The sequence below is a fragment of the Coptis chinensis genome, chromosome 4 (assembly GCF_015680905.1).
Source record: "Coptis chinensis isolate HL-2020 chromosome 4, ASM1568090v1, whole genome shotgun sequence".
Classification (NCBI taxonomy): domain Eukaryota; kingdom Viridiplantae; phylum Streptophyta; class Magnoliopsida; order Ranunculales; family Ranunculaceae; genus Coptis; species Coptis chinensis.
In genome coordinates, this window is record NC_141459.1 from 107,855,361 (window position 1) to 107,871,532 (window position 16,172).

General features: G+C 34.6%; 1 protein-coding gene across 1 annotated transcript; it reads left to right on the forward strand.

Moving 5' to 3' along the window:
• Window positions 1–10,287: 10,287 nt before the first annotated feature.
• LOC147506865 (ubiquitin-associated (UBA)/TS-N domain-containing protein) lies at window positions 10,288–15,581 on the forward strand. The gene is made up of 10 exons (XM_086558899.1): window positions 10,288–10,948; window positions 11,152–11,228; window positions 11,699–11,778; window positions 11,893–11,953; window positions 12,537–12,604; window positions 12,739–12,820; window positions 13,572–13,655; window positions 13,760–13,837; window positions 14,366–14,485; window positions 15,135–15,581. Exons 1-10 carry the CDS (start codon window positions 10,534–10,536, stop codon window positions 15,309–15,311), a joined length of 1,242 nt encoding a protein of 413 aa, XP_086415025.1. The 5' UTR covers window positions 10,288–10,533; the 3' UTR covers window positions 15,312–15,581.
• Window positions 15,582–16,172: the final 591 nt, after the last annotated feature.

Below are 16,172 nucleotides of genomic sequence, written 5' to 3' on the forward strand. Positions count from 1 at the left end.
AAGAATGCTGACCATAGACCTTGAGGAAGTTGTAATCGGTTTTGATTGAATAAAAGCTGAAAGGAGAGATGTTGTTGAGTTTAGCCGAAGGCAATCTATTTATCAAGTAAACTACAGTTTGAAAGACTTCTACCCAAATATATCATAGGAATGAAAGATTGAGCCATCGAGTTCTTGAGGTTTCTACAATATGGCGATGTTTCCTCTACCACCGTTTTTTGTTGAGGAGTGTAGGGGCAAGAAGAAATAGTGTGTAATACCATTGAGTTTCAAATAATAATCGAACTTTGAACTTATGAACTCACCCCCAAAATCTATTCTTATGGATCTAATTTTGCAATTAAGAAGAGTTTCAACATTTATTTTGAATTGAACAAATACAAGAGTGAACTGAGATTTATTACTCATGGGAAAGAACCAGCAAAATCTAGTACAATCATCCACTAAACTAACATAGTATCTGAAACCAGACATTGATGTAGTTGGAGAAGGTCCCCAAAGATCTATGTGAATCAACTGTAGTGGAGTGGCTGACTTTATTTTTGAACTGACAAAGGGAAGCTTGTGCATTTTGCCCGATTGGCATGATGGCGAAATGTGATGTAGCTTGTTCTCCAAGAGAGAGTTTGTTTACTTTGAGAACATTGGTGAGAGTAGCTTGAGCTGGGTGCCCCAACCTTTTGTGCCATATAGAGAAAGGAGCTTTAACAGAGAGAAAAGATGTTGGCGGTATGCGGGAATTTGAATATTCTTGAAAAGAAATAGGATCTGAGGCTATCCTTAGTAGGTCCTTGCAAAAGAATCTTCGGAGGTAAGATCCTTGACATAGAAAGATGTTGGAGTAAAAGTGAGAGAGCAGAAATTATCCGAGACAAATTTATGTACTGAAAGTAGGTTATGTGCAATTTTGGGAACATGCAAGATGTTGTTTAACTTAAAGGTATTAGTAGAGGTGTTGAATAATGAATTTCCATAATGAGTTATAGACAAACCTTCCCCATTTCCGACCATAACTTTGTCAGCACCAGTATAGGCAGAATGATGAGATATATTAGAAAGATCCGAAGTCATATGATTGCTAGCTCCAGAATCTGCAAGCCATATGTTATCACTGGAGGTGTTGTTGTATGGTGTAGAACTATATGTTGTTGGTGTTGTAGAATAAAATGTTGATGGTATTGAAGAAGTGCTGGCCATAGCTGCAAGTTTGGCAGGAGGATGTTTTCCGAGAAAGCATAATTCATTCTATTATTGATCAAGAGCAAGGTGCCCATATCACGCCACATATCCGACATTGAGGTCGAAAGTAGACATTGGTAGTGACCGGAGAAGTAGTTGAGTTTGGAAGCATTGTTGTAGTTTGGGTTATAGTTATTGCCCTTGTAGTTGCTTGTTCTACCTCTACCCCTTTTGAAATTATTGTAGACACCTCTTCCTCTTTGCCCATTCGTTTGTGCTCTTTGTCCTTGAACACTAAAGTTGTTAGAACCAGAATTTGATTCATACCCTTGTTTGAATGCAACAAAAGCATGATTTGTTGGTTCAGATAGAATGCCTTTTGACCTATCTTCAACTGATATTTCTTCACTCAAAAGAAGACCATGAAGCTCATCAGTTGTTACTGGTTCTGATCTCACTTTGACTGAAGTAATGAATGGTGCATAATCAGAAGGTAAACCTTTGAAGATATGATATTCCAAATCACTGTCAGATATAGTATTTCCAGCTTCAGCTAAGCCATCTGCAATTTGTTTCACATGTTGTAGATATTCTGACATTGTAAGACTGCCCTTCTTGACAACTTGAAGATTATCTTTGAGCTGATGAATTCGAGCCTTTGATACGGAAGCAAACCTCGATTCCAAAGCACACCATAGATCTTTTGAAGTTGAAAAACCAACAATGTATGGCAACAAGCTTTCTGATATTGTCGCATTGATCCAAATTAGTAACATTTGATCATTTTTCAACCATTCGCTGTGAAGAGGATTGATAGTAGTTGTAGATACACCTTCGTTATCAAGAATGTATTGTGATGGACATGATAATGAACCATCAATATAAGGTAGTAGATTGAATCTTTTGAGAAATGGAATGAAAAGGGATTTCCATGGTAGATAATTCTCACGATTCAGTTTCATTGGAATGTAGTTCTGGATGTTTTGAATGTGAACAAGATTGGAAACAATCGGTTGTTGGTTTTGACTCATTTGAGCAGTTTGTGATGAAAGTTGAGCTTGAAGACTACTTTAATTTGAGCAACTAACTTTTCAATTGCAATAGAATTTTGATTTTCCATGATTGAGATTTGAAAACTTGAATGATTGATCAAGATTTGAAAATTTATAAACTAAGAAATTGAGTTTTGAGATGAATACTCGAATTTCAATTGAAACTAGATTGATGAATGATAACTATTTGAGTAATTACCTCAATGAAGAAGAAGATGATGATTAAAGAACAAGAACCACTAAGCTTTCACAACCGCCATTAATGGTGTCGCAAGACCTTGGTTCTGATACCATGTAAAATATTCTTGAAATAAATGAGATGATGGAAAATAAAATGATTTCATTAACTTGAATAATAAATGAACTTACATTAATCTATTTATACTCTACGGACATTAAAGAGAGAATTTGAGTTGCTAACAGAATAACAGAATCAGTTACAACTTATACACTAGCATAACAGAAATTAGTTATAGTCTTTGTTGACTTATTTGCTGACTAGATACTTGATCATTCTCCTTAATAATGTTGATTAGTAGAAGAAGAAGGAGGATGATGCGCAGAGAAGAAAAGGAGGAGGATGAAAAATTGTGGAGGGAATGGAAATGTGGAAATGATTATGGGAGTGTTGTGACCAAATTAATTTATTTTGCAAATTTTAAAGAAAACGTATAGGCGCAATTGACCTGTGTGTAACACAGCGGTCGGGTTTGTCTTTTTGTTAGCATTCCATTGTAGGAGTAGAGTAGTTTATTGCTGTTATAGTGTAACGAATAATTTAATTTATAGTTTATAATTAAAATGTTTTTAGTTCAGTTTTATTTTATGTTAATTAGAATAACACTTTAGTTCTGTGATCTCAGAGCAGAAACTCTACCCGAGTGAGGATTATTTTCATTAGGGAGGGTGTTTCGATAATTATAACGATTAGGAACTGAGTAAGTTCACCCATAGCTGGAGTTCTAAATAAATTTCACGCGCTAATAATGCTCGTTCAGAGATGAAGAGTCGTTATTAGGAATCAAAACTCGATACTAACACAGCGGTCGAGTTTGTCATTTCGTTCGTACTTCAATAAAATTGCAAAAGTATATTTATAAACAAAAACTAATCTGATCACGTGAATTTGTGAAAGTGGATTTAGGTGAGAAAATGATGAAAATAAAATAAAATAGACTTTGATTGCAGAGATAGAAAATCCATTTGAGCGAATCCTATCTCTGTTAAAAGAGTTAGTATCGATTTTTTATCCATAATAACGACTCTTCATCTCTGAACGAGCGTTATTAGCGCGTTAAATTGATTCAGAACCCCAGCTCTCGGTGAACTTACTCAGTTCTTAATCGTTATAATTATCGAAACACCCTCCCTAACAAAGATAATCCTCACTCAGACAGAGTTTCTGCTCTAAGATCACATAACTAAGGTGTTATTCTAATTAACAGAAAATAAAACTTAACTAAAAATATTTTAATTATAAACTAGAAATTAAATTCTTCATTACACTAGAACAGAAAGAAAACTACTCCTCCTAACGATGGAATGCTAACCATTCCATGAAAAACTCAAACTAGACCCTTCTATTTATAGTTTTTACGACGGTAAGATTCAATCCATCTAATCTAAATCTAACGGTTACAAATATAATATAATATCCCAGGGAATATTCTAGGAATATTCTTTATAAAATATTCTAGGAATATTATCTAGAATAGTAATGGGCTTGGACTAAATAGTAACATGCTTTGGTTTTATTTTCATATTCCAAACCGTACGACCATTTTTTTGAAGCTAGATACCGTTACGTAGAGTTTTATGCGTTGATCATTTTACTTGGTCGAATGCTTGAATCAGAGTTAGAAGACGGAAGATATCGTCGTTTGGATTTTCTCCTGACTTTCGAACTGATTTAGATCAGTTTGACCAAGTTTTTTATCCGAAAATCTCTTCTTTAGTTGGCTTAGGGACTCAAGTTTGGATTCTTTAACTTGTTTCATGGTTCTCTGAGTCCATGAGCTTTGCTGGCATTTTGGAGCTTTAAATTAGCTGATACTGAAGATTTCAAGTCCAAGCTTTATTCGGTTGTATTTCTTGCTAAAACATAGGTTTTGTGTGTATCTTATCGCTGTCTGTTGAAACCTGTGAAAACATGAAAATACAATTAATTTACATTTATTAAACATGTAATTGACCCAAATGTAATGTCTCTACGGGGTTTAGAACACAGATTTGGGTACTTATCATTGCACCTTCTCCTCTCCCTCCCCCTTCCCTGTCAAAAAGGCATCAAATCGTATATTAATGTAATCTTTATTAACAACTGGAAGTGATTCAACCATATTCAAAGGAGTAGAGTTAAGGTTAGAAATACGAGGGAAATCCTCTTTTTCTTTATCTGCTTTATATGCTTCCAAACATTTATGCCATATAGTCATTTCTCCTCTGATGATGCTTTCTTTGTTGAAGTTTGTTTGTTCGAACTTATACAAGTTCCTTGCTTCCCAAATGTGATGCATGACCATACAAACTAGAAACCCTTTGATTGGCTGCTATATCCTCATTCTTGTTGTGACACCAATTGACAACCTCGTCAAGCTATTGTCTTATGCTCCAATCCGAGTACACTTCAACTCTCAAATTGATAGGGTTAGCGAACCACAAACTCTTTGTCCATTCACAAGTCAAGAAGATATGTGTTGGTGTCTCAATACAAGATTCACAGAAGGACTCATATCCCCTTCTATCTTTCTTTATAGCAGTTGATCTCCTGTAGGTAAAGTTTGTATATACAATTTCCAGATAAAGTGTTTGTTGCCACTTGCCAGCCAATTCCAACTTCCAAATCTTTGTTGCAGTTTTCTTTTGATAAGAAGATGAATGTGTACTCCAATCTTCACCGGAGAACAAGCTGAATGCATATCTCACATAAAAAAAGTCCATTTGAAAAATGATTCCATAAGAGTTTGTCACTCTCTACATTAGGTATAATAGTCAAGGTTTGAATGAAGGGTATTATTTGGGGTGGGAATATATCATTCAGCTTAGGTATATCCCATTGAGCACCTCCATCCAACATCAACTCAGCAACCCTAATGTTTTCCAAACCATTTGGTATAACCATGTATTCTTTGAGAACAATGGTTTTACCATTTATCTGTAGCCAGGAGTCTTTGAAGAGAGAGATCTCAGTACCATGTCATATCCTCCAAATCAAACCTTTCTTGAACTCATCGTAATGTTTGTGTACTCCCTTCCAGATGTATGAAGCGTTAGAGACAGGTTCAGGACTTTGACCTTACCACTTATTACCGTGTATGGCTCTAAATGATCTAGCCCAAAGAAATGTAGTGTTAACTGTAGCTCTCCAGCAAAGTTTTATTCATATTACTAGTTTTTCTAAAGCCATTGAGTTTGTCCCACTCGATGGTATGGACCCCTTTAGTGTGATCAGTACCATGTCAATAAAAAATTCTGCATGCCTTATCAATTTTGTCACAAATATTAACAGGTCAGACAACACATAAGTAGACATCACATATATATAGGAGTTGCTTGAGTAACAGATTGAATAAGAACTACTCTATCTGCTTGAGCTAGAGTCTTAGCTCTCCATCATTTGATTTTTTTATGAACTACTTTATCAACTAGGTAATCAAAATCGTCATTTTGTTTTTTTTTTAAATGACTATGGGAACACCGAGGTATTTGTCCCTTTTGTTGAATTCTCTCATTTTCCAAATTTTTCTCAAAATCTTGTTATGTTTGATATACACATTCTTACTACAGAAAATGCTAAATTTATCAAAATTTATTTTATGCCCAGATGCATCACAATAATCTTAAGAATAGCTTTCAAGTGCCCAGCTTCATCCAGAGAAGCTTTAGTAAAGATGATCAAGTCATTAGCATAAAGGAGGTGAGTGATAGAAGGGGCATTCATTATAACTTTGATACCATGAATCTCACCTTTACTCTCAGCTCTTCCAACCATTATGGAAAGAGCTTCAGAAACCAAGATAAACATATATGGAGACAACGGATCACTCTGTCTCAGACCTCTTTCGGGAAAAATATGCTCAAGAGGAGAATCATTCAAAATAACTCTAAAGAAAATAGAAGATAATCATTTATTAATCAAATAAACCCACTTCCTACTGAAACCTAGTTGAAGGACCATTCAACTTTATCATAGGCCTTTCCTATATCCATTTTAAGAGTAACCCATCCCTATTTCTTTTTATACATCATTTTCATACTATGAAAAACCTCATTAGCAAGACCCACATTATAACCAATATTAATTATTTTAATAAAAGCTCCCTGAAAATGGGAAATTATTTTATGCAAATGATTTTTAAGCCTATTAATAAGAATTTTTGAAATTATATTGTAGGTAAAATTACATAAGCTAATAGGCCTAAACTTAGAAATAGGTATTTGTTATTAACAGACCCCATATTGTGTTGGGCAGACTCCAACAAAAAAAACAATTATTATAAGTGTGTCATTGGTCCCAAAAAATCTATAAAAAAAACAATTATTACAAGTATACCATTAGTCCCAAAAAAGTTGAATTCGAAAACCCCAAACTTAAACGACCCGGCTAGGTCGTTTGGACTAAGTCCCAAACGACTTGGCCACACCGTTTGGGACTTAGTCCAAACAACCCGGCCACACCGGTCAAGAGCCCAAAAAACAGAACTTTAAATTTTTTTCAAAGTTCAAATCCCAAACGATATGGCCACACCGTCTGGACTGAGTCTAAAACGATGTGACCATGTCGTTTGGGATTTGGACTTAGAAAAAAATGGCCACACTGTTTGGACTTAGAAAAATCCCCAACGATATGGCCACACCGTTTGGACTAAGTCTCCAACGATATGACCACACCGTTTGGACTTAGTCCAAAACGATGTGGCCATTCACAAGTCAAGAAAATATGTATTGGTGTCTCAATACAAGATTCACAAAAGGGGGAACTCATATCCCCTTCTATCTTTCTTTATAGCAATCGATCTCTTGTAGGTAGAGCTTGCATATACAATTTCCAGATAAAGTGTTTGTTGCCACTTGCCAGCCAATTCCAACTTCCAAATCTTAGTTGCAATTTTTTTTTTGATAAGAAGATGAATGTGTACTCCAATCTTCACCGGAGAACAAAGCTGAATGCAGATCTCACATAAAAAAGTCCATTTGAAGAATGATTCCATAAGAGTTTGTCACTCTCTACATCAGGTCTAATAGTCAAGGTTTGAATGAAGGGTATTATTTGGGGTGGGAATATATCATTTAGCTTAGGTATATCCCATTGAGCACCCCCACCCTCATCCAACATCAACTCCGCAACCCTAATATTTTCCAAACAATTTGGTATAACCATGTATTCTTTGAGAACAATGGTTTTACCATTTATCTGTAGCCAGGGGTCTTAGAAGACAGAGATCTCAATACCATGTCATATCCTCCAAATCAAACCTTTCTTGAACTCGTCATAATGTTTGTGTACTCCCTTCTAGATGTATGAAGTGTTAGAGACAGGTTCAGGACTTTGACCTAACCATTTATTACCATGTATGACTCTAAATGATCTAGCCCAATAAGATGTAGTGTTAATTGTAGCTCTCCAGCAAAGTTTTATTCATATCACTAGCATTTTTAAACCCCCCTAAGATTTGAGTTTGCAGAGTTTGTCCCACCTGATGGTATAAAACCCCTTAGTATCATTAGTACCGTGCCAATAAAAATTTCTGCATACCTTATCAATTTTGTCACAAATATTAACAGGTCAGGCAATACATAAGTAGACATCACATATATAGGAGTTGCTTGAGCAACAGATTGAATAAGAACTACTCTATCTGCTTGAGTTAGAGTCTTAGCCCTCCATCCTTTGATTTTTTTTTTATGAACTACTTTATCAACTAGGTAATCAAAATCGTTGTTATTTTTTTTTTTAAATGACTATGGGAACACCGAGGTATTTGTCCCTTTTGTTGAATTATCTCATTTTCCAAAATTTTCTCAAAATCTTTTTATGTTTGATATGCACATTTTTACTACAAAAAATGCTAGATTTATCAAAATTTATTTTCTGCTCAAATACATCACAATAATCCTTAAGAATAGCTTTCAAGTGCCCAACTTCATCAAGAGAAGCTTTGGTAAAGATGATCAAGTCATTAGCATAAATGAGGCGAGTGATAGAGGGGGCATTCTAACTTTGATACCCTGAATCTCACATTTACTCTCAGCTCTTCCAACAATTCTGGAAAGAGCTTCAGAAACCAAGATAAACAGATATGGAGACAACGGATCACCCTGTCTTAGACTTTTTTGGGAAAAATATACTCAAGATAATAACTATTCAAAAGAACTATAAAGGAAACAGAAGATAAACATTTATTAATCAAATAAACCCACTTTCTACTGAAACCTAGTTTTTCAAAAATAGACCCTAAGAAGGACTATTCAACTTTATCATAGGCCTTGCCCATATCCATTTTAAGAGTCACCCATCATTTCTTCTTTTTATACATCATTTTCATACTATGAAAAACCTCACTAGCAAGACCCACATTATCACCAATATTCATTCATTTAATAAAAGCTCCTTAAAAAGGGGAAATTATTTTATGCAAATGATTTTTAAGCCTATTAGCAAGAATTTTTGAAATTACATAGGCTAATACGCCTAAACTTAGAAATATGATCAGGAGAAATTTTTTGGGAATAAGAATAATAAAAGTTTCACTGTGAATGGGATGCAACTCTCCGTATCTAATTTTTTTTTACACAGTCTACTATAGTGGGACCAACAATATCCTAACACTTGTGATAAAAACCCTTAAACCCATCCGGCCCAAGAGCTTGAAAAGTACCTAGCTTTTTAGTGACAACCCAAATATCATCATCATAAGACACACTAGTAAGAATATAATTTTCCCTATCAGTAATAGACGGAAAAAAAATCTATAATATCATTATTAGGAATAGGATTATCAAAAGAAAAAATATCATTAAAGTACTCATTAATCTCCTTCAATTCCCAACATTGATTCTACCTTCTTTCCACAAACCATCGCTACCTTTAAATTTTTTTCTCCTCCTAAAAACCGTGGACATGTGAAAGTATCTTGTGTTTTTTCCTTCTTTTTTAAGCCAATGCATATTAGATTTAGTGGGTGTTTGGTTCTCATTTTTTCTTAGAAAACATTTTTATGAAAAAGTATTTATTCTAAAAACAGTTTTTCAATAAACATGTTTGGTTGTGATTTTTCTTAAAAGCTATTTTATGAAAATAGATTTTTTTATGTTTTCGATATATTTTTAAAAGAAATAAAGTCTAAAAAACATCCAGGGAGTTCATTTGCCTTTAAAGACCCAAAGTGTTTCCTTCAAAGAAAAATAGATTTTTTAACTTGAAAAACAAGTTTTACCTAATTATCATAAAACAACTCTTTGAGATCAAAAAATGTTTTTTGGATGAAAAACTATTTTTTTTAAAATAGAAATCAAACACATTTATTTTTTCAAAAAATGTTTTTTTCACTAATAAATACTTTTTGGCAATAAATAAATAGGATCCAAACACCCCCTTATGCTTCCACATACTCTCTTCATACTCAAAATAAATCAACAATTTGTTTTTCAAAACCTTCGTCTTATCATAAAACTCTTTGTTTTGAGGTAAAACAAGAACTTTTTCTAAATCGGTTTGAGTTTTCATGATGCTAGCAATCAAAATCATGGTTCACAGAATTCCAAACTTTTTCAATGACATGTTTACAATAAGCATTATACAACCACATGTCAAAAAAACTAAAAGGCCTAGAACTATCAGCAATTCACCGAGGAAATATTATTTAGGAAAGTTTGCAGCATATGTTTTGGTTTCAATCGATCGACATCAAATTGAACTATTCGTCCATAGAGGCATAGACAACATTCAACATGTATGTTATGACTTGGATGTAAAACAAAAACGATATACGTATTCCGTTTCACACAAAAATAAAAAGAAGTATATATTGTCGATGGCCAGTTTCTTTGGTGAGCTGCTGGACCACGTGTGAAAACCTGATTTGTTGTTTAATTGATTTTGGGTTGGGCCGAGGAAAATAGAAAGTTGGGCTGGGCTGGGCTCGGGTTTTATTGCTTCGCGGCAACGAAAAGTATATAAGACGAAGAACAGCAACAGAATAAAAGTAGAAAACACTAAAAAAGTAGTAGTGGTAATTTTGAGAGATTCGATTGAGAAGAAGAATAATCGTTTGTGATCGTTGGTTTTGAAAGAATCGATTGAATGGCGGGCGTGTCACTTCAATGCGGAGACTGTGGGGTCCTATTAAAATCAGTAGAAGAAGCACAAGAACATGCAGAACTCACTTCCCATTCCAATTTCGCTGAATCGACTGAACCAGTTCTCAATCTGGTCTGCACCACTTGTCGCAAACCTTGTAGATCCAAGACTGAATCTGATTTACATACTAAACGTACTGGCCACTCTGATTTCTCCGATTGTACTTCCGAAACTGCCAAGCCCATCTCTTTAGAAACACCCAAGCCCGAACCAGTTTCTTCTGCTTCTGCTGCTGGTGCTGGTGTTGTTGAAAAAGAAGAAGAGATGATTGTTCCAGTTGTTGATGCTAAACTTGTTGAGGAACTTGAGTCTATGGGCTTTTCCACTGCTCGTGCTACTCGGGCTCTTCATTATTCTGGTCACAATTTGTTAATTAATACTTAATTTACTTTAAAGTTTAGATATTTTAGCTTTTCTATGGAGGAATTTGTTTTGTTGATAATAATAATAATTGGATTCAGAATTTCATTGAAAAAGGTCAATGGAAGTTGTCTGTTATTTGAGTTTTTTTTAGTTATACTACCCATTGAAGCCAAAGTCGTGTCTATTTTTTTTTTTCAGGTAATGCGAGCCTTGAGGCTGCTATTAATTGGATTATGGAACATGAGAATGACGCAGACATTGACCAAATGCCCATGGTATGTTTTCCATTCTTATAAAATTGGTTTATTTTCTACATGGAGTTTTTCTACTGTAAATGCATTTAAACTCAATTGAAGTACATTCTATACTTTAGTTTGAGAATATAGTCACAATGCATTATGGTTTGCCTTTTTTGCTACTTTGGCAACACTGTTATCTCAATAAAACTACTGAAAGGCATCCTTCTAATTGTTGAATGAGTTAGTATATGCTGTATATTTGGAAGAATAATATAATTGTAAGTTCTTAAAGAAAAATAAATATGCTAAGTTGATGACAAATTCTTCTGTAGAGAGAGAGAGAGAGAGTTGGTAGAAGCAAGGGTACTCTGATAATGAACTGGTAGTGTGTAATATTTAAGTCATTCACTTATATAGGCCATTTTCTTCACCCTTTTTTGGGTAATAAATATTTCCAGATTCCATAGTGTTCACTATTAATTTATATCACCTGTAACTGCATTTAGGTACCTGTGAGCGCCAAAGCTGAAGCTTCCAAACCATCTCTTACTCCAGAGGAAGCAAAGATTAAAGCACAAGAATTAAGGTTCAATCACAACCGCTCATTTATGTTGTGTGTATCATCTATTATTCAATCTGAGCCAGGTGTAACTGCTTGTCCTCTTCTCTTTCATAGTTAATTTTTTTTGCATATCTACAGGGAGCGAGCCCGTAAGAAGAAAGTAGAGGAAGAAAAGAAGATGGAAATAGAAAGAGAGAAGGTACCAGCTTTTGATCTTTGTCGACTTCTCTCCCATTGATATTCTTGTATTTCCATTCATCCTAGAATATCATTTACTCTTTTGATATAATCTGTTCCTTGTGTGGTTTATTACACACAAAAAAAGTTTGCTATGAAGGTTGTTGAAGTTGGTTCCTCATTCCTGTGGTCTACTATGTTGTCTTAGGCACCAAATTTTTTAAAGACACTTGCAAGTTGTGCGAGGCGCCGCCACTAAGGCTCTTACTTGGGAAGCCTAGTGCCTCGCCTTGCCCTGGCAACATGTGTGGTATGTTAAAAAAAAATTTGCATAGTCAATATAATTAATTCACCTAATACAATTATATTTTTTGTTTGCTAATAAAATATTGTGCCAGAATTTAAAATTGACATGTGCTTTGATCCCCAAAACGTTTCCCTGTCGTTGCTTTGAAAAGAAAATGTTTGATGAAGGCATAGCTCCATATTTTATTACCTTTTTTGTGCAAACTGTGTGGGTGTTATTCTGCTCTCTACATGGTACATCATTATGGTTATTAAGGTTCATCATTATGTATAACGTAGCTGTGTTTTTTGTTTTGTAGGAGAGAGTTCGTATAGGTAAAGAACTTCTTGAAGCAAAGCGAATGGAGGAAGAAAATGAAAGAAAAAGGTTTGTCTTAAATTCTTGATGCTCATATATATATATATTTTTTCTTTTGTAAAGTTATTTATTTTATTACCTGGCCGCTCTGTATCCATTCTATATGTTTGTTAAGAAAAAGGTGCTTCCTTTTGGCTTCCTAGGTTAATGGCCTTTCGAAAAGCAGAGAAAGAGGAAGAGAGAAAAGCAAGGGAGAAAATACGTCAGAAAGTTGAAGAAGATAAGGTATCAGTAGAGTTTTTGCCAAGTTGATTCTGTCTTGTAATCACTGGTGATGATTATCTTTGTTCAGTTAAAATGTAAAAGGAATACTGAAAATCATACAAGTACTTTAAGAGTCTTGATATACAAAACTGTCCTACCCCACCATGAACCTATCAGAACATCTACCCTTTGGAAGAACAAAAGACAAATCCCATATCTTTCTTTTGATGGCATAATTCACTTGTTCTGCAGTACACACTTTGTCTTCAAACACTCTACATATTGTTTTTAAGCAAATACCCCAGCAGCAACCATGAAATGGTACTTTCCATACCACTCTTCCAACTGAAGAAAGATTATTGCCTTTCCATCTCCTCAAGACATCTCTCTTTTTAACTTTAGCATTTCAGATCTCCTCCCCCCTCTTTAAATAACAGCTGTAATCAATTTGAATTACAGATGCATTTGGCTAAAGTGGGGGTCCTTAAAATGTATGGTTTGCATAAAAACTTTCATTGTCGAATTATTCATATATATATGAACTTGGCTTTTCATTTTCTCTGGGCCTTCTGAAAAGTTGCTCACCTTATTTTACTCACACTATTCACTAGTAAAATTAATTTTCCAATTTATAAAAGCATATCTTGGACTGCTCTTTGGTGAAAAGTTATTTTTCAAGGCTGCTGATTGTTTTCCAGTTGTTACTTTAGAAAGTGAACGGATAATACTTTACGATGGCACAATTAATGATGTTGTGACAAAACCTTTGCAGGCTGAAAGAAGGCGGAAACTTGGATTACCAGCAGTGGATCCTACAGTTTCAAAACCCGCAGCACCAGTTGTGCAAGAGAAAAAGGTATACCTCACTTCCTGTACTGTAAATCAAGAGCTGTATATCTTATCTGAATTTGGGTAAAATGGAGAAAGATCTTTGATATACTTTTTATTAATAAAATGCAGAGCTCGCTTCCTATTAGACCTGCTACAAAAGCAGAGGGCATGAGGAATTGTTTGCGATCTCTGAAGCTCAATCACAAGGTAAGCACTACTGTTTATTATGTGGATGATTTTAAAGCATTCACTTTGGAACTCTATTCTTTCTTTTTCTTTTTGTTTCTTTCTAGTATTAGTTTGTACTGGTTAGCCAAGTCTGGAAACAATATATTATTTTGTAGGCGTTGTACATTATTGAACTTGCAGCATGGTTAATGAAATTAGTGATGGTACATTAAGTGACATACATCAGGTTAATTAAGTTACCAGGTTGCTTGTACCTCAGGTTTTCCGAACGGTGGTCAAAAGTGAAGAAATTACTCACTGATTGGCAACAAAGTTATAAAGTTCACTATTCAATTAAATTATAATTTGATGTGGCGCTTGTATTATAGCTAACCATTTGGGATGCTCTAAGTTATGCAGTACACAATTATCTACATCCAAATGAGCCTTTTCTTTCATCTGCAAACTAATGATGACCCCATATATCTTGTGCACATTTTAATGATGACCCCCCTTATGATATACTCTTGTATGTAGCATCATCTGTTTTCTGTTTCTGTGGGATAGGATGAAGATGCCAAAGTTAAGAGGGCTTTCCAGACTCTTCTAACATATGTGGGAAATGTTGCAAGGAATCCTGATGAGGAGAAATTCAGGAAGATTCGACTCAGCAATCCATCTTTTCAGGTATGAATATCCATAAATGTATAATTGGTTAATTTTATAGTCATAATGGTTAGGTTTTTACTTTTTTGTAATATTACTGTACTTATTTCCAAGTAGTGGATAAAAAGTTGGCATGTCCAGAATTTAGGGAAAAGGGAAACTAATAGAATGATCCCATCCATATACATCTCAGGTTTTTTCATGTTATTTTTCTCTCAAAATACAGAAGTTTAGCTCCTCTATATGTTGCTCAATCCAATGTTATAGGTGTTTGGGGTAGTACGCTGCTTTTATTTTAGTGTAGTAGCATTGTACCAAATCATCGATGGTAGTGATCTATTCCATTTGTGAGCAGACTTCAGTAGAAGTATCAGAATGACCTTGGGGCCATTATCAAGAAAGCAGTTGCTTATGGGTGACCACATCACACCTTATAATTGGGACTGCCTGTAAAATTCGGGGTGGGGGGGGGAGACCCAATTTATGGTCTTAAGTGATATCTAGATATCAATATATACGTACGAGTGTAAGATAATATATAAGTTTAATGGTAAGATCATCTAAAACCTTTTTCTCTCTGTACAGCAGCACCCAGTACACTGACCTTTACATGTTTCAGAATAATCCTGTCAAGTAACATAGTTTTCTTCTTTCAAACAATGATCAACAGGATAGAGTTGGTAGCTTGAAGGAAGGCATCGAGTTTCTTGAGGTCTGTGGATTTGAAAAAATTGAAGGGGGTGAATTTTTGTTCCTACCTAGGGACAAGGTGGACATGGCAGTGCTGAATTCTGCTGGATCAGAGTTGAATTCTGCTATAGTTAATCCTTTCTTTGGAGTTCTTTAAGTTATGTTTGACATCATTTTGAACATGAAGGTTGTGAGACGACAGCGTGAAGAATTCTCAGAAAAGTCATTATGTATTAACAGTAGTTACTTGGTACATTTTCTTTTTGTGATGAGCAAGTGTTTATTTTGTGACTTTACTGTCATACTTTTTATTATAAAAAGAAAAGGAAAACTTGGAGCAGTTATCAGTTTATAGCACATGTGCGCATAAATTTGCAACTAAACTAGTTACAGAATTCTCAAATGATTAATAAAGGGTTTGTTGTCTTCTTCTGTAGTTATGTTATTTTATCTTTTAAGCCCAATTATGTAACATTAAATTTTGCCAAAAAAAAAAAACGTAACCTTAAAAAAACAATAGATCTTCAAGAATATTTTTGCTCTTTGGTGGAAGTAGGGCAGTCAATGGATTGGTTTGGGTTGGGTTTTGGAAAATCCAAACCTGAACTAATAAGAAAATTGGGAACATGAAACCGAACCGAATCGATAATATTACATCTAATTAGAAATCGAACTGAACTGATAAGATATATTGCAAACCGAACTCAAACCGATCCGAACTGAAAACTATAAAATCAATTAAATCTTAAATTAAATTTATTAATTTTAACCACACAATTGATAAACACATACAAAATTAATCATAAATATTACTAAAATGCTATCGTTCATATTGGTTCGGTGGAGGGCAAATAAATTATCACTCCAAGAATATATTACATGCTATTGCTTAAAATTTGGACAGAATAGACTTAAGCAGTGTTCTTAAAAACGGCCTAGGCGGCCATCTAGGCGGTGCCTACCTGTACTGATTTTCATCCTAAACGGTTGATAAAACGGTGGACCGATTAATCGGGAC